Below are 22,354 nucleotides of genomic sequence, written 5' to 3'. Positions count from 1 at the left end.
ACGTCAGCCGAGACAGAAAAACTAGAATCTATTGCCTGAGATGGAGAATGATAGATGGCGGGAAGGAACAAAGAGGCATCTAAGAGACAGGGCGGTAAGTTGAGGGAGGTGAGAACAGATGGTGGTAGAAAGTAAGAGAGAGTGACAGGTAACAAGGATAACTGTGGTGAAACAACATAAGAAGAGACGAAGCAGTCAAACAAAGAAAAATACAAGAGGAGATAAGGTGAGAGAATGGAAACATCAGGGGAAAGAGAGCAAGAGTTACAAGTCAAAGGCTGTCGGCTTGGATACAAGATCATGATCAAATGTTAATGAGAGAAAGAAAGAAAGCTCGTGTTATGGGACTGACCCGAGACAGCACATGAACAGTGGCAGCAGTAACATGAGCAGAGAGGAAACCAATGGGGAGCCTGCGCTCCTTCGGCACATGGCCTCATCCTAACCCATCAACAGCCAACCACAGAGCGGGAAAGGGAGAAGAGCAGAGAGAGAAAGGAGAATCATGCAGCAGCAAAAGTCGGCAAGAAGTTAGAAAAAGCAAAACTATGAGCGGAAGAGGCAGAAAAGAGAAAATAGGTTAAGTTCACTTCACCGAGATGAGCGTGTGAGAGAAAGGGTTAGTGTGTGTGCATGTGAGCATAGAGACAGTGCAGGCGTAACAGTAAAACCGAAAAAGCCCGACATTGGCAGAGGACTATAGAGTGAAAACAAACAGGGCATTCAAGCACAGAGGTTTCACACGCAGAGATTCTGTGCTGCTCATAAAAATGTTTGTTTAGCTTAGTTATTCATAAGTAGGGTAGCAACCGGCTGTTTGTCTTTGCGTGGGAAATCTGTTCATATACAGCTTTTGAGGGATAGAGGAAGAAGAAAAAAGAAGAGAAAAATGACATGCACCATTTAAAGATATTAGTGATGGAAAGGTGCCACGGGTAGGATTTCGTCACCGACAATAAATTGTTTCCATATCAGAGGAACGGCTTTAGGATTTTGGGCTCTGGCCAGAGAGACTTAAAGTTGTACCTTTCTTTTCCATTGGTCCCTATTTTGTGGCTTCCTCTAATTTTCCATTTGAAATGTCTAAACAGATCAAGACATAGCCTCCACAACATGGAAATGCTCCCAAAAACAGACACCCTTTGGGGATAATTTGAATATAAATGAGCTTATATGTACATGACCATAAATTTCATTTACCCTGATAACCTTAAATGTGATGAGTGTGATCTGTAATACACCAGTGCTTGACACAGCGTTTGGCTCAATGGAAAATCCGTGTGTTCAGATTAATGTAACGTAACCGATTGCTTTAGATAATCTCAGTTCATGGATCAAATGTGTCATTTTGCCCAACTCTGCGATGCAGTTAGATCCTGGTTGTCGAGCCGCCGTCATCAACCCCCGTTTCCAACCGCAGACAAAGTTATCTATCAATGTAGCAGCAGAGCGTAAAGCAGCTGAAATGCTTTTTACTAAAAAAACTAAAAAAGATACATGACTCCTCAGGAGACTGTAATCCCTGTGTACAAGTGTAAATAGGCAACTACAGCTAACACATAAATAATATGAACTTTATAAGGAGATAATGTCACTGTTGCGTTTTTCAGCTTGTTACACTGCCCTCAAGTGGCTAAAAAAACATCTGGGTATTCAAAATGAAAATGTCTGGTGCAGATTTACAGAGGACTGTATAACTTGCCAGACTAACTGAAGCTTAGTCCCGTAAACTGTAACCAGGCCGACATTTCCCTTGGCATCGACTGAAATGGTCTTAGCAGTGAAACCAAAACAGTAGCCTTGGAGCACAAACACTACGATTTGAAAGGTTTTCATATAATTTGGCCGGACTTTTGCAAACTTTCAAAATCCTTACGAGAACAATAAAGCCACAATATTATCTCTCTGCTCAGCAGCTTGGCAATATTGTACTGTGATGTGAAATGTGAAAACCTACACAGAGCACCCTTAGCAACACATCTTTCGCAGTTCATATTGGTCTTTAATGGCAGTAGAGGTCGGACGAGAAGCCACTTACGTGTTCATTGTTGTCAAAACAGACAGCAGGACCTTTCCTGTACCGAGGACTGTGAGCGAGTGTACAGGGATCAGGACCTTCAGCTGGATGAGTGAAGTCAGGAACAAGTTTCTGAGTGATTCATCCAGAAGACACTTAACTCCTATACTAATTATACATGGGATTTTGATTACTACTGAAAATAATGCATGATATTGTTGTCCAAATAAACCAGATTGAGTTAAATTTGCCGGAAAAAACTTGAACCAAGTTGTCTCTTTTTGGATTTTGAGCACATTGCTCAATACCTCAATGATGTTTCAGTCATTTTCAAGCATTGTGTTTTTCCACGAGGCTCAATCTATAATTGACCACAGCCCTGTGTGCTTGAGGGAATATCACAGATTTGTTTTTAAGCGATTATGTGAAATTACCCCACACTGCAATCTGCAATACAGACACAGAAGAGAGAAGCGCAGCGCAGGCACATCTGAATCCGGGGCCAACTCTGAAATATCTGTTACTGTGGAAATTATCATTATATACTTGTGGGGAAATTGCTTATGCTCACTCATCATAAGGGCTGTAGGATTTAGCAGATGTACTGAGAATTATGGAGGATTGAGAACAACCCTTTGCAGAGGCCTGGAGGAAGAAACGCTGTTTCCTTTCATCCGCAGTCAGTGGTAAGAATATCAGCTGATGGCTACATGTCATGATCAGCATCTGTCCATGTTTAGCTCGTCAAAAACACAAACTTTTTAAACATGTGTTCACCGAAACCAAATGCACGTGTTCTCTGCCAGATGATGGCTGTGTTAGGTAAAAGGATACACTGCTCCTCATCCTGTTTCATCAGGGTGCCGTCACACGACGAGCAGGTGAGTTTCGCATCAGCAATGATAAAGACCAGGTTGGTCATGGGCAGCTTTTCAGCGTGGTAGAGCCTGGAGAGGAGCAGACGCACACAAGAGAGGCACAAGAGCAGTTGTTGACACGTGGGCTCGACTCCAGGAAAGATGGAGATACGATTTCAATGAATCCTGCTCCAGAGAGATGCAGAAAGTTGAATATTTAACCAGAGCAATGACAGGAAGACACTTTTCCCATTACTTTTATGGTTTTCTTCAACGAAGAGTTGCTAATTTGTTATTTGTCATACACGACTAAGTAACACTCCATGCTCTAATCTTTAACCCAACCCTTAAACTGCAAACACAATGACAAACACACTGCGAATCGCTAAATGAAGTTGCCTAACTGCTTTTATTCCTAAGGGGACACAAACCTGCTGCGCCAACCCACTGTCGTCCAAGACCTTTACTGAAACCCACATGTCACTTGTGCACAAATGATTTTCTCTGCTTTTTAATGGTGGTCGTAAAAAAAAAAGAGAGAGAGAGAAAAAGGAAACAGTGTGCGCAGCTAATGTGCAGGCACGGCATTTGGGCAGGCACTCCATTAAAGGCACGAGGGGGCCTTAAAACGGCACACACGCACACGCACACGCACACACACACACACACGCACACGCACACGCACACACGCACACGCACACGCGCACACGCACACGCACACACGCACACGCGCACACGCACGCACACACGCCAAGAAAGGTGGTCCCCTCCAGTGACGTGACTTCACCTTTAAGGCATGTGAAGTTTTACAGCCCTCTCCGAGTGTCACCTCTGGGGACTTCATTTGTGTCTCATGGATGCAAATACATCACTGCAGGTCAGGGAAAGTGTTTGGGCCTTTAACTATACTCTGGGAGTGTGTATGTGGACGGCATGTGCTTGGTTTGAAGCATTTACCTGGAGCAGTTTCCACAGTCGACGGTGCCTCTGAAAGTCACGTTGTCGTTCATATAGTAAAATTGTGTTTGCTTGGTGATGCAGACCTCTTTGTGCATGGCATCTGACAACTCCTCATCCATTTCAGCTGTGGAAGGACACACAATTACATAAAAAAATGTATATACAAGTTGTAATAATCTTTATTAGCACATCAAATTTAAAGGAGACATATTATGCTTTTTCATTTTTTTCCCTTTCCTCAAGTTAAAAAGCCGACAGTCTGCGATAAAGGGAGCTCGCTAGTCTGGCACGCCCCCAACAAATGTGTAACGCAAGAGCGAGGAGAACTTCCTACACGCACTGGAAGCAGGTTGACCAATCACAACAAAGTGGGCCAGCTGACCAATCGGAGCAGACTGGCTAATCGGGAGGGAGGGGCCTTAAAGAGACCCAAGCTAAAACCAAGTGTTTCAGATAGAGGCTGGAAAGAGGAGCTGCATGAATGGACACTTATGAGGAAACTGATGAGTTCACTGAACATTAGAGCACGTCAAACAATAAATTCAATTTAATTATGCACCTCGATAAAATACAATAGTTATGAAAAGTGCTCCTGTAAGTATAGATATTTAATGTAAATTTAGACTGTACAGATACAGCTTACATCTGACAGGCACTTGGAGTCAGAATAACTGCATATTTGTGGATTGCACAATTCTTGCTGTCAATTATTGTTATTAAATCCCTTTGACTGATTCCTCAAGTCCTGTGATCTGCATTCTGGTCCAACTAGAAAACAGAACGTTAACAGATGAAGCACCCAGTGAACACATGGAGCTTGGCTCTTATTCACTCACTTCCTCTTGCTCACACGTTGAAGGGTCAGTTCCCTCAAATGACAATTTTCTTACTTATTCTCGGTGGTAACCATCTGCCCAGATAGTTTCGGTTACTGGGTTTTTCCAGATAATTTGGCTGGACGGATGTTTTAAGTATCATCGTCATCACAAGGCACGAACAGAGACATTTAATTTTGTTTTGTTTCAGATAAGATGATAATCTGCATTTTCTAACTACAACATCTGTATTCGCACGGCATACCACCCACAAACACGGGCCCACATATGTGCTACAACTTGCACACAGTTAGAGATCGGAAGATGAATGAGTATAATGGCTTGTTGAGTTTTAACAGTTCCATAAAACACTATTGTTACTCTTGGTATTTGGTGAGCATTGCACCAGAAAAACAAAATAAAGAAACAGCTACCCAACAGTGTGTTGTGTGTTTCAGGCCATATCAATATAAAACTATGTACATATTACCATCTTATTCCCATAATAAGAATGACAAAAAAAATCCTCTCTATGTTCAATTGATGGGCGCTCACCTGCATCCAGGAAATTGGGGAAGGTGATGCTGACCAGTATCTGTTGCAGTATTGACCTAAGAGAGAAAGGGAAACCGCAATCATGACAAAATGTCTTGAGTCCCTGGAGCATAGTTTACATTAAAACATCTGTGTCAGTAGTAAGGTGAATCAAAACGTGACAACATGCTGGTGACAAACACCAATGAGTGTTTCATTAAAAGTTATTGTAAGATTTGACATTGACCGAAATCCATTTTGATTGGACATTTTGTGAAACAAGCTGTTAATGACATCAAGACAGAGAGACAGGGCATAAATCAAGAGAAGATTTTGTGGAATGTTGACTGTCTTGGGAACGTTTCAGCTATTAAACAGATGCTATACATCCATTTTAAGGGAAGAAATCCTTCCCTGCTTTCCATTACCACTTTTATACTGTGTCATTTTGTTATTAATCATTTGGAGGAAGAAAAAAAAAAAGGGATGACACTAATGGCAACCATGTTGGAAAAGGTCAAGAAAAAACACAAGACTCACCAGGCTGCAGCTGTCGCCCACCATCCTAAATTCAAAATATCTGCAATTGTGGGCTGACGGGGAAAAACACAATGGAAATTCATTTCAGAGGACGACAAAATGATCTGTAAAATGAATCCTCCAACAAATCACTTTGAGCGGGTTGAACCAATCTGAACATCCGGCTTGTGTTTACAGTGGCCGCAGTTGGTCCAGTTGAGTCCGGCGCAGAGAGAGCAAGACTTCCAGCCAGAGATTTTATTTTCCTCCCATCTCCGAGGAAGTTCGAACACAATCCTCCTCAACAGATGTGAGCATAAATATGTAAACAACGAGGCCAGTGAGAAAACAAAGTAGCACACGGTTTGAATAAAAGGCCCCGGCATGCTGCTTTGATTATGCTTAGCATGCGAGGGCCTTGTTTTGATGAATCAGTGCTGTGCCCTTCCTCGCCAGCCGATGGGGTGTCGAGTCATCAGCGAGTCTTAACTAAGCATCACTGGCTGTTGACAGCGGCTTTGATCAGAAGCTGCAACTTTCATCTCACCTTGGCAAGTCAGGCATGTTGTTTACACATTTTGCACCAAGCTGGGGGATTTCGTGGTTTGTCCATTAGTGAGTGGAGTGTTAGCGTCTACAGCATGAACATGAATCTCTTCCTCTGGTATCCGCTCTACCCAACGCTACCGGTAATGCAATCCTTTTAAAGATCTTAAGACAAATTCGTCGGCGCCGGACTAACGTCTGCCGGACAATTTGCATCGTTTCCCCGCAAGTTGTACGCTTTATAAGTGATGAAAGACAGTGCCCCTTTTCCACATCACTCGGCGTGTTGGCCGAGCACGCCAGACCACCTAATCCTGTAACGGTTACTTCAACTCCCACTCTAACGCTTTCACCATCCCCTCTGCTACGCTTCTCATCTGCTCCACACACAGATTTATGGTTCCCTGGTGAGCCACGGCTTGTGTTTGTGCATGTGCGTGTGTGTGTGTGACCGTTTGAGAACGTGTGAGGAAGCAGTTGTAAGTCAAAATGGCTACATGTGCACTTGCATCTGTCCTTGTGCTGATGAAGGGCAAGTGTATGTCTGGATATCAAAATGTGTGAACATGCATGTGTGAGTGTGCAAGTATGGATGACTAAGTGTGTGTGTGTGGTAGGTTGGGTGTGTGTGCGTGTGAGCGTCTGGCTTATGTAACTCACCACATAGACTGATCTCAGGCCTGCAGCCGCCTTGCTATCCCTCTTGGGGTCACAGAGCGACTGGTAGTCGTAGGTCTGCTTATAGGTGAACAAGGAGTCGTTCAGACTTCTCATGAGGGCGGGGTCGATGACACCAAAGAAACTTCCGATCTAACGGTGAAAGGACGATGGCAGAAATAAGAGGAAAGTGTTAAAAACGACACATTCAGAGAACGATTTTTGTGAACTTGTAAATAAATAACAGGACACACGCACCGGCAGTGTCGCGAAAATGAACTCTGGGGCTTTTGTTAAAGGAGATTTCAAAGATGGCCCAAAAGCAGTGTAAGCATACGTCTCCATGCACAATAATACTCACAAGCAGACACAACTGGTTTGATGTGCTCTAAACTCTCATACAGAGCACTAACATTTTGTAAGGTGACCCACAATAAAAGTGGGAATCATACATCTCTCTCATTCTTGCAGGGGACCCCGACACCGATAATCATACCAGACTTCATTAACACAAGCGGTGCCTTTTAAAACGGTACCCATTAATGTACACAAACCCCTTCATCCATTATTCATCCAGACCACCAGCGCATGGCCCCACAACTATGTAGGCGAAACGGTAACAGTAACATTTCCACTGGGAAATGTTTGAGTCCACTTTTACAGCGTACAGAGGACTCCTTCATTCAGAGTCTCTTAACATGTTTCTATTCTTCGCCCTGCAATAGTTTAAACGATATAAAACACATGGATACAACTGTAAAGAATGTGTAAGCATGTGCAGAAAATGAATCTACGCACATGCACAGTACATCTACCTCAACCCAGGATGATGGACTCCACTTTAATCTGATTAACACAGTCCGCCAGGCAACTATAAATTCCCGCTAAGAGGAAGTAGTTTGTCTCGGCATCTCAGTGGTGTGACATGGCCGTGTGCATAGGAGTTTTTAAGTATTTTTTCTATCCAGGAGGGATTATGTAAAGGTAGAAATCATCTAAGTGAGTGTGTCCTGAAAGGCGTATGTCTATGTGTGTGTGTGCGTGTGAGGAAATACAAACCATCCCTTTCCTGCCACTTTGCAAGGTCGGTGTTAACAAGCCATCCTCCGCATATCCATTCCTCTTAAGTCTAGCAGCCAAACGATACATAAATCTCCCAATCTATAAGGTAAACGAAGCCCTCTCTCCTTCCCCCGTGCAATAACACAAATAATGAATTAACAGTCACAACCCAGTTGGCTGCAGACTCCCCGGGGGGTTCGGAGAAAAGAAAAAAAAGAAGGAACTAGCCGGAGAGAGAAAGACATAAAGAGGGAGAGAAAGCGAGAAGCTTACAGAGGGAGAGACACTTTGCTCCTGTAAGAAATATGATTGAGAGCACACAACCTTTTCCAAACAAGGCCCCGGGTCCCTCGGTTTTAGTGCGGCTGCCAGACTTCAGAGGGCGACTGATTTATCCAGCACACACCCAGCCCTGATTAGACGGGGGCCAAGGCTGCATGAAAAAACATTTACTCAGACGACAGCAGGGGCCCGCTCCTTGCGTTCGGGATGGGGCAACGGGCAGTGGGATAGATGTAGCAGCGCTGACTGTATGCGTTTGTGTATTTATCTGATGAGTCACATTATGTTTGAGGGGCTTCATTAGTTTTAGCCCCAGTTTGTTGAGCTTGATCACAGTGAGGCGTCACTGCAGGTTTGAACCCTTAAAGACAGAGTGGGTCTCTTTTAGGACACGAACAATTTATAGTTGATTTAATTCCTGTAATCAAAACTACATAGGAGCCATATGGTCAGTGAAGGCTTCATACTGAACAAGAAAGTGTTTAAAGCCTGAAAGTTACTCAAAAATGAAAACACTTTTATATTGAAAATAGATCTGCTAAAGGTCAAATTATCATATCATATTGTCATGTGTTAACAGGCACTCGACCCCTCCCTGTCGGGGAAGTGATGACAACTGGCAACCTTCCACTTCTGATGAAGACCTTGAGATATAAAGAATAAACCTGAATTACATGACTCTTGTCAAATATAATAACAATATATAAAATACTTTTCTAGCATGAAATATATATATACAATTTAAAAAAAATTATTTGACACCCCACACGTTTTATACAGTTTAATCAAATCATTATGTTGTTCTTACATTTACCAAGTCCAAATTTAGAAATCTGGATCAAAATAATCATTCATTCATTCATCGTCTACCGCTTTATCCATTTAAGGGTCGCGGGGGGTCGCTGGAGCCAATCCCAGCTAACATTGGGCGAGAGGCGGGGTACACCCTGGACAGGTCGCCAGCCTATCACAGGGCCACACACAGAGACGGACAACCATTCACTCTCACATTCACACCTACAGTCAATTTAGAGTCTCCAATGAACCTAACCCCATTCTGCATGTCTTTGGACTGTGGGAGGAAGCCGGAGAACCCGGAGAGAACCCACACATACACGGGGAGAACATGCAAACTCCGCACAGAAAGGCCCTGGTTGAACCGGGATTCGAACCCAGAACCTTCTTGCTGTGAGGCGAAGGTGCTAGCCACTACACCACCGTGCAGCCCCCAAAATAATCATAATCATCAATTTATTATCTAAATTGTATTATTTTAAATTAGGTCCAACCTTTGAAAATAAGTTATAAACTAATACTAATGTTTGGAAAAGGGCTACAAAAGATCTGAAACAAAATGTACTATTTACAAGAAGTATCAGGAGATTATAAATCCGCCCCGGCACCAACAAAACTTTAAAGAGCAAATCATTTGGTGCCATCACAGTTAACTTAAGTCATAACATTTCCCTCAGTGATTAAAAACAGCCGATGCTTTGATAAAATAATTTATGAACACACACACACACCCCCAGGCCACACACCATAAGTGTTTATTAGCATTTTATATCACTTCCGATGAGAATAATCTTTGACATACCCTGTAAACACAAGTGCTTTCTTTCTGTTGCTTATTGGTGAAAAGTTCTGAGTTGGGAACCCATTTTTAAATTTGGCCAAATAAAACCCTGCGTCATAAAAATTGTCATGGAAGAGAATGAAGGGCTGATTTTAGGGGACTGTAGCTACGTGCGTGTGCGTGTGTGTGTGTGTGTGGTCTAGAACTGCGGGTTCTTGTCAAAGGCAGCATATGTTTATTAATTTTATCCAGCCTTTTATTTCAATGTATAAATATAGATTTTTTTAAAATTTAAAATCCAAAATATTAAAAGGCCCCAATTTACTACCTCATGAATATTATTATATAAAGTTTTTTTTTGAACTTTCCAAGCAGTTTTTGAGTTTTAACCTGGAAACAAAACGTAGTCAAGTCAAAGTTTTTGTCATGGAAAAGGGTAAAAGATTTACAGCATGATACCACAAAATAACCACAGGCACCAGTTCACTAACTGATAACATAACTGTGAAGTTTCAAGAAGAAATTCCAAACCTCCTCTGGAAATTAAATTATTACTGACTGACAGACGGATCACTCTATCCCTGGCATTATAACCAAGGGGATAATAATGATACTGAAATTGAATACGCACCAGTGATGTTTTTACACTTTTTATTCTGACCACACAGATCTTACCTGCCTTGGTCTATAGTTTTGCGAGTGACCCACCTGATCAATATATTCATCTCGATTGGACATCACAATGAAGCCCCCATCATCCAGAATGACACAGTCCACGTACTGGAATCACAGAGATGATTTGAGTCCTTATTATTCTTATATACAAACAACAGTTGGATAAAAAATTAAAATATGCTGCTAAACCTCTTACCACATCATTTCTCTGACAGCCACAGATCTCATCGTTACACTGGAAACACAGTAGAGCACATAAAGTAATTAAAGCAACGATCTGGATCAATTGTGTCTCCAAGCGCGTCATGCTGACGGAACACACTCACATTCATCCTCTGTGTGGTGTTGATGAATCTCGCCATCCAGGCACTGATGTCCAACTTCACGCCGGCCACTGGGATGAAACACAAAAGCCAGACATCCTAGATCATGTTGGACCTCCATGTCAACTTTACTCTCTGAACTCGGAAAATGCAAACTTGGCCGAGGATCACAGGAGACGAGACAACCTGATGTGTGGTTTGTGTGTGTTTGTGTGTATGTGTCAGAGCGAGGGGAGGGGGCTTGACAAACGAGGAGTAGCAGTCTTTAAATAAGAGCCGGTGTGTGTTAGGAACAAAAAAAGAGAGGCATAAATAAAGCTATAGGGTTGCAAATGTAGGTGTGTACATATCTGCAAGTGTGTGTTTATGTGCAAGTGGCCAAGTGAGGGAGTCAATTTGAGAAATGATGAGCTTCAGTGTGTAAATACACGAGTGAGTGTCCTTACCAGCTGGTTTGAGTGTGATACCATCGACGTTGAGGTTTACTGCTCTGCTCACCAGGATTGAGTCATCACTTGCTGCAAGAAGAAGGACAACAGAAATCAAAGTGTGTGCGCGCGCGCACACACACACACACACGCACGCACGCACGCACGCACGCACACGTGTTTACTTACTGTTCTCTTTCTTGAGGTAGGGTGTTGGAGTGAAGATGTACAGATCATTGTCCAAACTTCGCTTATAGAAACTTGACTCGTACGTCTCTGCCTCTTCCTTCCAGTACAGCCCAGCACTGTCAAATGCATTTACACAAAAACACACACACATACCAAATCTTAAATATCTTGAGCAATTACACATTTCCAATTACCAATATATATATTTAGTGGCAGAGGTTATTTTAAGGGAATGATGATATATTTATTCATCTCTGTCTCTCAAGGTGATCCTGCTAAACTGTCTGAACACATTGAAGACTGCTTATACATTTTTTAGTCGCCCTGCTTAAAACTGAAAATATCACATTCTGTTGCTACCATGGTTTATCAATCGTTGTTTTCAAATGCTTCTTTGATACATGTCCTACATCTGAAAAAACAAAAAACAACATATCACTTCAACTTATCATCTTATTTGTGCCATAGCGTCAAACGGGAGGGAGACCGGGTTAAAACCACAATCACACTGAAAAACAGTGGAGGTGGTTATGATCTAATAAGGATGCACATTGAGCGCCTCCCTGCTGTCACCTTCCATAGAGGGGAAGTTGCTGCGAGACATCCCATCTGGAAAGCCTTGGGATCTCTCCGGAGGGGCTGGAATAAGTAGCTAGGTAGATATAGGGATAAAGTCCTATGGATTGCTTTCCTAAGCCTATGCCCCCGTGGACGGGACACGGACAAGCCGCGGTTGATGGATGGAAGACAGATCAAAATTCACAAGCTCCAGTTTTATACCGTTGCTTATAAAACATAAGAAATTTCATGTGTAAACTGCAGGTTTCTTGGCGGACCACATCATTATTCCTTATCAGATAATCCCGAGCATGTTATCTGCTCCTCTCCACGCTCCTAAATCAACACCGTTTGACACATACCTTTTGGGGTAGACCCGTGTGATTCCCCCATCAGTGGCAACAAATCTGGCCAAGACACCGAGCCTGACAAGCAGAGAAGATAAAGCTATGAAACTCAGTTACAAAAATCTGGAATGTGCTTTATACCTGCATGACATATACTGGCGTGGCTGACATACTTGAAACATCTGCATTCAATTGTTTTCCGTTCGTTACCAAATACCAAGTAACAAACCACATTTCAGTTAAAAAAAAAGCACTGATGGTTGAAAGTGGGCAAAAATATTGGCACGTCACTTACTGCAACTCAGTTTGCTTCCAGAGCTTGATCAGATCTGAGGTGATGCCCGCGTCCAGGAGCAACCGGTTCACCAGCTCCACATTACCTACGAAGCAAGATGGTATCATCTCATCGTTGAGCACCAGTTTGTGTCTGCTGACGAATTAGAAATTGTCGAGGGAGCAAGATCCATCAGACATCAGCTCTTAAAGTGTGTTAGATTTGTTGGATAAATGTGGTCATTTGTTGTTTTATTTGGAGACACCCTGGTGAAATTAAATGTGAATGCTTGAAGTGCAACAATAGCCGAGGTAAATGATTAATAATGCAAGAATAAAAGAGAATAAAAAGGAGAGAAGGAAGGAAAGTTAGCAAATACGATACCAGAAATTGAAAAGTAGAGTATTTTAACATTTACATGTTACACTTAGTCTGAAATTAATTCAAAATTTAGTATAACATAAGTAAAAACCTCAGATGATATATACTACCAGATCCAAATGCACGGAAAGTTAAAGGAACAAAGTTATTTCGAAAGACAGAAGGTGAGCCTGGCGAAAAGGCTCCATCTCAGAATTGTCTTGTGAAACAAGACGCGATCGTCCAGCGAAACTGAAGCGACAGAATCCGCATTTGATTTCACAGAAAAACTATCTGAAGAAATTCGCGCGATGCCGCCACAGTGGTGGCTTGCTATAGGTGTAACAAATTGCATTCCGAGACATCCGACAAGACCACATGACAAACATGCGGGCCGATAAAAGCCCACTCTTTTTGGGCCGTGCCTGCCTCTTTGAACACTCTGACGACCTGCTCCGGTCCATTAACATTGAGGCTCGTCGGTACACCTCCACCACCTCCTCCAACATTTATGACACACCACACACATCAGAGAAAACAGCTGGTGTAACACTTTATCCCCCCGCCCATCCACCTCACCCTGCCTTCCCTCTTTGTGCAGTGGTTTTCATTAGGGATCTTTTATTGAAGGCAGCCCAGGAATTCCTAATGTACTTCAACTTCTTCGCCACTGCAGTGGCTTAACCAAGTAAAGCGTGTAACGATACTCGAGCTGCCAATAGTCCACAAGGGCCAAACTCCCTCTGCACTCCCTATGGACTCCATTAAACTAGCAGCTAATAATGGTGAAAGTAATATTTCAATTGGGTGAAACGTTTTATTGGACTGATCATGTCGAAGTGTTTGAAGTGAGTTCTTTAACGCAAACCACCAAATTAGACTATTAGACACAATAAAGGAGCTCGTTTTTTAGTAGGCAGAGAAAGGTAGTGATGCATATCAATGAGTGTATGTGCAAGACAGGATGTTAATGCGTTGGTCAGATGTTTGAGAGAAGGTCCACTGGCCCGAGTTGTGTTTTATTGCTCCGCTCACGGTCTTGGCTTGACGTGTCCTGCTCTTTCTCACAAACACACAGTAATTGGATGAGGTCGAGCGGCTATAGGTGGGGTGTGGAAGGAATATTGCCGGTGAATATTGTGTGTGTGTGCGAGCGCGTGTCACATCTAAGCCGACGTACCTCACACATGTGCACTCAGGCGTGTGATGGTCAGACTTTTAGAGTTAGCATCAAGTGGGTAACACGAACTCTGGGGTTCCACATTACAAAGCTTTGCCTGGTCATGCACACCAAACCATCCAGCCAGACCTGTATTTCACTGGAAAGAGAGACCTCTGGGAATAGGTTCTGGTTGGCACTCTTCCATTAAATGTTCAATTGCACACCTTAATGCCAAGCCAGATGGCGGAGATTCATTCATATATATACATACTAAACCAAATTCTGTAAAGCTCCGCCGCCCTTTGACATGTAAATGGAGGTCTGTAGTGAGAATGAGTTCTAAGTGTGCAGCAGAGTACAATAAGATCTGGAATAAAAGCTTTGATTCTCAATGAAGCTGTCAAAGTTGATGGCACCAGGAGAACAATTCTTCAAGTTTTTATACTCACACATGGGGTTGTTTGGAGTCTTTGTGTCGATGTAGTTGTTGAACTCCATGAGGAACTCTGTGTTGTTTTTATTCTTGTCAGGTGGCTTTAGGTCCTTACAGTACACCCTGTGGGAAAGGAAAGAATGAACTAATGTAATGAGCGAACAAATTTGCCGCCATGCTGGGTCATCGTCGTCAGGTTACAAGTAAAAAAAAAAACCAAAAACCCACAACACAGCTTTTTCAAATCACTCGGAAACTGTAATCCAAATAAACGACATGTCATCTTACCTCGGTGCAATAAACGTATAGCCATATTCATCAAACTTGTCCGCGAGCAGGCTTTCAGAAACTGGTGAAAAGAACAAAAATATTATGAGTTCCCCCGTCTCGCAGGTCAACATTTGACAGTTTAATATTAAGCTGAAAGAATGATTGTAAACAGATGAGATTGTGCTCCTCGGGGCAGAGTGTAACACCAGTTTGAATATTTAATGGTGGACCAACAGAAGAGAATTGTGCACATTAGCTCCATATATTTAATATTGGCCCGTTCCTCTATTCTAAAAAAAAACCATTAAACTAAATTAACAGTCATGCTTATGATCCTAAGTTTAAGATATTTAATTAAAATGCAAGGTAGCTTTGCAAAGCAAGTGCAATCACAAAGAAAAAATATTATTACTCTTTTCCATATAACTCATGAAAATGGAGTAAGTGAGGATAAAGTTGGGGACAGTTCGACACTGCACAGAAATTGAACTCATACTGTATATTACAGTCTCACCATAATCAGGTATACACAAATAAGAAGGACCAGAATTGACTCGGCCAGACATTCTGGGTGAAGGGAGGGAGATGAAAGTAAAGGAAAAGAATAAATACTTGCCATTTTTCCCTGGAGTGGAAAAAATCCCAGCAGAGAGAAAGTGAGCGAACAAGAGAATCATCCCCCAGGGAGGTTAAAGACGAGAGGGAAAAGAAAGGGGGGGGGGGGGGGGGGGATAAAAAGGACAGGGTAAAACCACAGGGGTCAAAGGTGACGCAATATCTTATTCACAGAGCAAGTCCAGAATAGAAATATTGCATTCCAAACAAAAGGTTTTTGGCCTTTGGATGTGAATGGAGACAGCGCTGATGGAGAACACAAAGAGAGGCTTGAAATGCGGTCAGAAGTGTTTAACGTGATGATTCATGTGTTTTTAGCATTAGTATTAGCATTCTTTTGGTAATTCAGTAAATCTGGGGGCTTACTGCACTTGTGAGTGATGTCTTTGCATCGCAATATTGCACATGAGAGTGAACCGAGGAATATTAACCGCAGCTCATAACCTCGACGCTCCTTTGACGTTCTCCAAAGCACATTGTGTCGACAGTTGATTATACAGTACAGCGAAATTTCTCATGACGACATCGGCTACTCCTTGTCCTCTTCGGTGGTCATGATTGTGAAATAATTGCACCCATGTGGTTCTCCTTTTGATATTGTGCCACAACTTATTAATCCCACAAAGTATCTCGTAATGATGGATAGCAGGGAGATTTAGGGAGTGACGACGGCATACATTTTCTGCAATCTTACATGGCTTTTTTTTTTTTTTGCCAATGCTTATGATGACATGAGAACGACTGAGTCAGGAAAATATCTAAGACATGCAGCTACATCTAAAAATGGGAATGGATTTCAGCATGAATCAATTTCACACACAAAAGGACGTGCAAGACACGGACCTGCAACGACTTAACAAAACACATGACAGATAGAAATGGGAACAGGGCATGGTATGTTTTAAAACTGACATGTCTGACAGTCATGCTGCAGTTTCAGATAAACCACAGAGCATTACTATTTATTTTTTTTTGATTTGATGCCAACAAACAAGATGGAAATGACAACAAAGCACGCAGGAGGACAAAAGGAGGAGATAAATGACTTAAGTGGGACCTTGTCTTTAATTAGGAGTTATTTGACCGGGCTGTAAAACCCCTCAGAAATAAATAAATTAGTAAATAGAATAAAACAGAGAAAAGCACCCACTCATATTTTGGGTGTGAATTCACAGCCTTCTCCTCTAGGGTTTCACTTTTAAATACGGCAAACATCCTGCGCTTAGTTCTTTTTCACTAAAGGGGGGTTCGTGCCAAAACCACATCCGAGCGCCATTTGAACAGGTGGGGGTTAAAGACATACATTCACACATACGCACTGCACACACCCTGTCTGCAACACTCTGTGTGGGCATGCATTGCATGCGAAGCGCCGCTTCTGAGAGCAGACGTCAGCTTGATTCAGTGCAACAGAACTTTCATTATTTATCAGAAGCCATTATGTGAGGACAAACAGCAGGCGATGAAAAACAAAATGCTTCTGTGTGCTTGGAGCGTCGGCGACACCACATTCGATGGACCAGGTTGGAGGTGAAGCTACAGCCAAAGTTCTGCTGGTGGTGTGACAGTGAGGAGAAGACGGGGGGTTAAGAGGGTGAAGCACGGGAGGAGGATACTTGCCCAAAAATGCTGCAGGGGGTCCAACACACCAAGAAAAGATGAGGAGAAGAGGAAGGAGGAGGGGGAAAAAAGGATGAGGAGAGGAAACAGGGAGTTGGAAAAAGAGAGCAGGAAAGGAACAATGGTTGCTTACTTCAACTTTAAGCTGAAGTAAGCAATACACAGGGTGTTTAAGGTCATTTAAGGTGAGATGCATGTGTGTGTGTGTGAGAATGAGGATCCAAGCACAAATAAACTGTTTATGCAGTCACATTGTGGGAACCTTGTTCCCATTTGGACAGAAAAATGATTTTAGCTCAAAGTTTGGAGCATAGGCCAAAGTTAGATTACGGTTGTGGTTACACAGTGTAGTGGATTTGGTTACGATGAGAATACGTTTCCAGGGGATTAATGTAAATCAGTAGAATGACGTCATACGTAGCAAAAACAACAGAGATGTGTGAGTGCATCTGTTTTCTGTGAAATGTCCTGAAATGTCCTTATGTGTGTAAATATTTATCAAAAACCCTCCAAACCTTCTGACGTTGAATTCATGAGCAGGGATTTAAAACTCGCATGATATTCATAATTTCTTACCTTTAATTATAAATTAAGTAATTTACTCCTGCGCCTGGTGTGTTCAAGGATGCTCTGACTTGTCGACGTTCAGAGCCAGTGCTGAAACAATAACTGCATCTCTTGCAGGCGACACCGACAACAACTTAAAGAGCACCGACGAAGAGGTTGTTTTTTTTTTAAACTTTTCCCTGCTCACAACTGCAATTAATGAAACTCCGCCAGGAAAAATAAAGGTGATGAAACTTTGACTGTGATGGATTACACTGTCAAGAACGCTTCAAGTCGCTGCCAAATGATTGTCTACAGCATTCTGGGTTAAAGAGCAGTCGATGGCGGCCTGAAAGGTAGAAAGTGAAGTCTTCAAATGTATGATACGCTTCAGAAAGTGGTTTGTTTAAATGTAAGGTACATGTAGAACATGGAAATCTAAACTCTATAAACTATAAGAGGGACAGACTCTAACCAGGGATGGCTCCATCTTAACTGCAGACACACACACACATACTATAAAAATGTCCTTTGAGTAACACTATGAGTGAATGACATCTTTTACTAGTGGGAACAGACAGGGCTCAGAAGAGACGTGAGATGACAAAGCTACACATATGGAGTCTCTGATCCATTGTAACCATTCAATAGAACTGAACATGAACACACACACACACATATAAAAGATTGATGAGTACTGTATGTGTGAAAGGGGACACTGGAGCCGCTCGTCCCGCTGTCTGGCGACAAAAAACTTTGAACAGCACCACAACTGAGGGTGTGTGTGTAACCATGGCGACACCAGAGGCGAGGGCATGCATGGGTGGCGTGGATGTACAGTACGTGGGTGTGTATGTGCCTATATGTGTGAGCGGGGTGCTGTAAATGATGGATAGGAAACATAAGCTGAGGCACAAGCATTTCTCAGCCTTACATGGAGAGAAAGTCACTGGACAACACAAGCAGTCGCTTTACACCCTCCGCCATTTGTCTGCCGACTTCTTAAGAGGAAGGAAAATGTTATAGAGTGGAAAAAGTAAGAACGGCTCAAAAGACCGAACTCATTCAAGGTGCAACTTACATTTTGCCTGAGTGATTGTGTCACCGATTGTGGCCCTGATGTAGTGCATACTGTACTCGGGAAGGACCAGGGCCAAGCTGAGAGAGGGGAGAATCACACAAACACAGGAAATCTCACAGCCAAATATCATAACACTATTTATTCATGCACTGAAGTTTTCATGCCATATACTGTGTCAGAATTAGATTGGTGTTTATTGCAAAATAGGTTTTCAGATTTTTTGCTTTGGTGTTTTGGTGCATAACTACACAGTTTAAAGTACTGCGAGTACAAAGAGAAGAGCAGTAATGAAAAACTATGGAATGAAATCAAATCCGTAAAAATAAAAGCAAAGATATATATATAAAAAACGTGCAAAATGAAAATATGGAAAACAATCTGTCAGAGTTACAGCTGTGCAGGAGAAAATGTGCAAGTTTTACGAGTTCTGAAGCTTCTGTTCTGTGATTATGATTCTGTTTTTGCATGAATTTCTGTAAAACCATATTCTGGTTTCATTGCATTTTTTGAATAAAGGATGTTTTTGATTGTCTGGAACATGCAAAAAAACATAACACACAAAAATATGTTTTGAGACACATCCTTGCATCATAGCACCACTGACAAATCTTTAATCGAGCCGTCTGCAGCTCCTCCATTTCTTGAAAACATTAAAAGTCTGATATTTACCTGTAATCTGTCCCCTTTACTGGAGCGAAGGAATACATCCTGTGACCTTGATCAATGTAGCGCTTGAAAGGGCAACGGTTGGTCAGTGGACGTGAACATTTTATAAACAGATTAATCGGCATGAACTGCGTTAACCATACAAAGTAAAATCACCTCATCTTGGGATTTCACCAGTGAAAATATTGTGTAATTCCCAGTTTGTCCGTCGATCATTTTTTTCCGCATCTGTTGACCAATTTGGGAAGAAAAAGAAAAAGAAATGTAAAGACTAATCAATCATACTATAATCAATCATACTATAAGACTATAGTCGACTCTCTTATAAGACTATAAGAGAGTCGACGGTTTTATTGAGTCTGATATGTGGTCATGGATTCATTGAAATATATATATTTTTTCCAAACCTCCACTTTGATCTCATTCTCTATCTCTGCATCCAGGAAGTCCAGCGTTACAGGTTCATGAAACTTGGCCGTCTGCGTGGAAACACAATGATGAGAAATTAATCAATAAAGCAAGGAATTAATCAGTATGACATTATATAATTCATGATCCGTGGGCTTTTCAGTACAAAGGAGAAAGATTATCATTAAATGGAAGTTAATGATCCGTTTTACTGTCATTTTGAAAGAGGACACATATTTTGCATTCGGTGACTTTTGAATCTTGTAATCCTCTGTAACAAATCGGTGTGAGGTCAATGGGAAACATATTGCTATATTTCAACAATCATCCTCATCCCGCGGCCATGACTGAGCTATTTGTAAAAACAAAAGAAAAAGAAAGAGTTGAAATGTCAGCCAAATGATACAAAAAGTCAGTGTATTAATTCAGGCCGAAATCATATCTGCGGCAAAGATGCGACGGCAAATGAAAACAATAAGTCAATGCTAAAATTTCATGTTTCATAAGCTAGAAAACAAAGATACTGAACCTTCGGGCAAAGCCTCATTTTGTTACACGAAACAACGGGTTGCTAAAACTCCTACAGGCTGAAGAAGATTAGTCTTCACAGTTTAACCAAAACTAATGTGCACAGGGCTTTTAGCAAAGTAACAAGATCTTTGGAGCAACATCAGTTGTACCCAGTGACAGAGGAGTCATTGGACAAACAGGAATATGTCTGGTTGTTGGCTAATAGTTGAGAGATTTGGCCTACCAGTGGCTGGAGATTAGGGTGGAGCAGCACGTAACCGTTGGGGTCGATGGCAAAGTAGTAACCATTTGGTCCGAACTACAGGAAAAAGGAAATAGAGAGCGAGAGATATTTCTGTGAAAGGACGCAGGAACCCATCTACTGTATAAATAGGGCTGAGCTCTTACAGTGAACCGAGGCGTGAGCCTCTTGATATCATCCAGGGAGACGTCGATAGCCATGACGCCCAGGATGAGATGGTTTTGGGATTTCTGAGAGAAAACCATGTGAGAAAGAAAGAAGGTCAGTTGCTGTTAGAGCCACATATGAGTCCTGTTGTTCTTTCTGGATGAATCAAGTCCCTCTGTGCATTCTGCAACGATTTCAAGGAAACGGAGTGCAATAGAAATCTGGTCAGTCTCATTCCCAAAAGCAATGCAGGCGGCCATGACTCACTGACAAGGCATTTCCAGCCTTGTTTTCAGTCATAGTGGAGGTAAAACCCCGAGCTCTGAGAGGTAGACATGTAAACTCATCTTGAAGCACTTAGCTACCGGATCATTCGTTTGTCTGATGTGCAGGTTTGATCTCATTTTGATTTCTGCCTTTTGACATCCTAGATTCTCTTCCTGTGGAGGCTTGTGGGAGACCTCAGCGTCAACAGAGGATATAAGGAAGAGCCACAAGAAAGCCGAGGATAAAAGCAAAGGATGAGACGATAATTGCGCATATTCATGTTGTATGTTTATTTCTCTTTTTGGGGGGGGGGGGGGGTCTGGTAAACATTATGGCGCGTCACAAAACTGCAGACTTAAGTTCCCCCCATGGGGTGAAAAAGTGCAGGTCAGCAAGTTTTGTCAGTAAATCAATGGTAGACAAGATGGATGCAGAAGAAGACAGAGCGAGTGGATGAATGAGGAATAAGAATATAAACAATGGTGGGATTTACAATAACTATATGTCAATACATTTCCTTAGTAAATACCTTTGAGCCTGTTTTGGTCTTGTTGAAGACGGGCAGAGTTCCAGTGATCACCAGGCCAAGCTCCTGCATGAAGAAAAAATCATGTCAGGTCATCAGTCGTGTCAGATCAAATTCTCATGGCATTAATTCACAGAATAGTGACCCTAACCCTATACTAATTTTGTGCGACTCTAAATGGAAATTGTTAATAAAACTCAGTAAAACACAAACAAAATGTGCTGCAAGTATCGCCGGGTCATCGGAAAACCAACAGCGACGTCTTAGAAAGTTCCCCTTAACAAAAGGCAGAGACATTTCTGCCGCTGACGGGGTCAACACAGTCACAAACGCTGACAGCGCCTTATCAGTAAACTGATGACAATAACCGAACCGTTTGGCTCGGGCCGCTTCCTTATCTACGGCGTCTCCGAAAAGTAAACCCTCCACAGGAGCTTAAGAGCAACAAAAACATTGCTTAATGCAGCATTTTTTGGAAAACGAAGTTAATCTGTCCTTTCACAAACACAACTGGACCGGAGTTGAAGTGGAGTTTAGCAGGATGGCAAATGGCAAATGTTTGGCATAACAGAACAAGACTTATCTGACGTCCCTCATCTGACACAAAACAGATTTCTTATCATTTTGGCAAAAAGGCCCCACATGTGACTACAAACGCCTCCAGTCCTCGCTTAAACGTATTGGAAATCATGTGATGTGTGTACGTTGTGATACATGTAACGTACCAGTGCATCCAGGTAGACATTGGTCCACTGAACCTGCTTGGCCCGTTTGTCTGCCCTAACCATAGGCCTGCCCAAAACATCCAGGTACTCCTGCACAAAGAACGAAAGGCAGAAGGACCACAGTTTTATTTTGCAAC

At 42.2% G+C, this 22,354-nt stretch overlaps 1 protein-coding gene across 3 annotated transcripts in view; it reads right to left on the bottom strand.

The window, feature by feature from the left end:
* Nucleotides 1–22,354, bottom strand: part of LOC118289276 (voltage-dependent calcium channel subunit alpha-2/delta-1) — a 72,886-nt gene that overhangs the window by 4,924 nt on the left and 45,608 nt on the right. Inside the window, exons 15-39 of one of the 3 annotated variants that reach the window (XM_035616173.2) lie at nt 22,218–22,307; nt 21,496–21,558; nt 20,699–20,782; nt 20,535–20,609; nt 19,780–19,851; nt 19,529–19,600; nt 19,376–19,437; nt 18,707–18,783; nt 17,080–17,088; nt 15,461–15,469; nt 14,863–14,923; nt 14,591–14,697; nt 12,641–12,725; nt 12,361–12,423; nt 11,441–11,556; nt 11,270–11,341; nt 10,827–10,894; nt 10,697–10,735; nt 10,534–10,605; nt 6,909–7,058; nt 5,724–5,776; nt 5,205–5,260; nt 3,832–3,958; nt 2,852–2,964; nt 2,039–2,121 (exon numbers count right to left, since the gene is read on the bottom strand). In XM_035616173.2, the coding sequence (XP_035472066.1) occupies nt 2,039–2,121; nt 2,852–2,964; nt 3,832–3,958; nt 5,205–5,260; nt 5,724–5,776; nt 6,909–7,058; nt 10,534–10,605; nt 10,697–10,735; nt 10,827–10,894; nt 11,270–11,341; nt 11,441–11,556; nt 12,361–12,423; nt 12,641–12,725; nt 14,591–14,697; nt 14,863–14,923; nt 15,461–15,469; nt 17,080–17,088; nt 18,707–18,783; nt 19,376–19,437; nt 19,529–19,600; nt 19,780–19,851; nt 20,535–20,609; nt 20,699–20,782; nt 21,496–21,558; nt 22,218–22,307 (1,878 nt within the window). The remainder of the gene's footprint in view (nt 1–2,038; nt 2,122–2,851; nt 2,965–3,831; nt 3,959–5,204; nt 5,261–5,723; nt 5,777–6,908; nt 7,059–10,533; nt 10,606–10,696; nt 10,736–10,826; nt 10,895–11,269; nt 11,342–11,440; nt 11,557–12,360; nt 12,424–12,640; nt 12,726–14,590; nt 14,698–14,862; nt 14,924–15,460; nt 15,470–17,079; nt 17,089–18,706; nt 18,784–19,375; nt 19,438–19,528; nt 19,601–19,779; nt 19,852–20,534; nt 20,610–20,698; nt 20,783–21,495; nt 21,559–22,217; nt 22,308–22,354) is intronic. The other 2 variants (XM_035616182.2, XM_035616190.2) reach the window with 2 other exon arrangements.

Source organism: Scophthalmus maximus, chromosome 12 (genome assembly GCF_022379125.1).
Source record: "Scophthalmus maximus strain ysfricsl-2021 chromosome 12, ASM2237912v1, whole genome shotgun sequence".
Classification (NCBI taxonomy): Eukaryota; Metazoa; Chordata; class Actinopteri; order Pleuronectiformes; family Scophthalmidae; genus Scophthalmus; species Scophthalmus maximus.
Note: the sequence above shows the minus strand (reverse complement) of the source record. Positions and strands in the feature narration are given on the sequence as shown.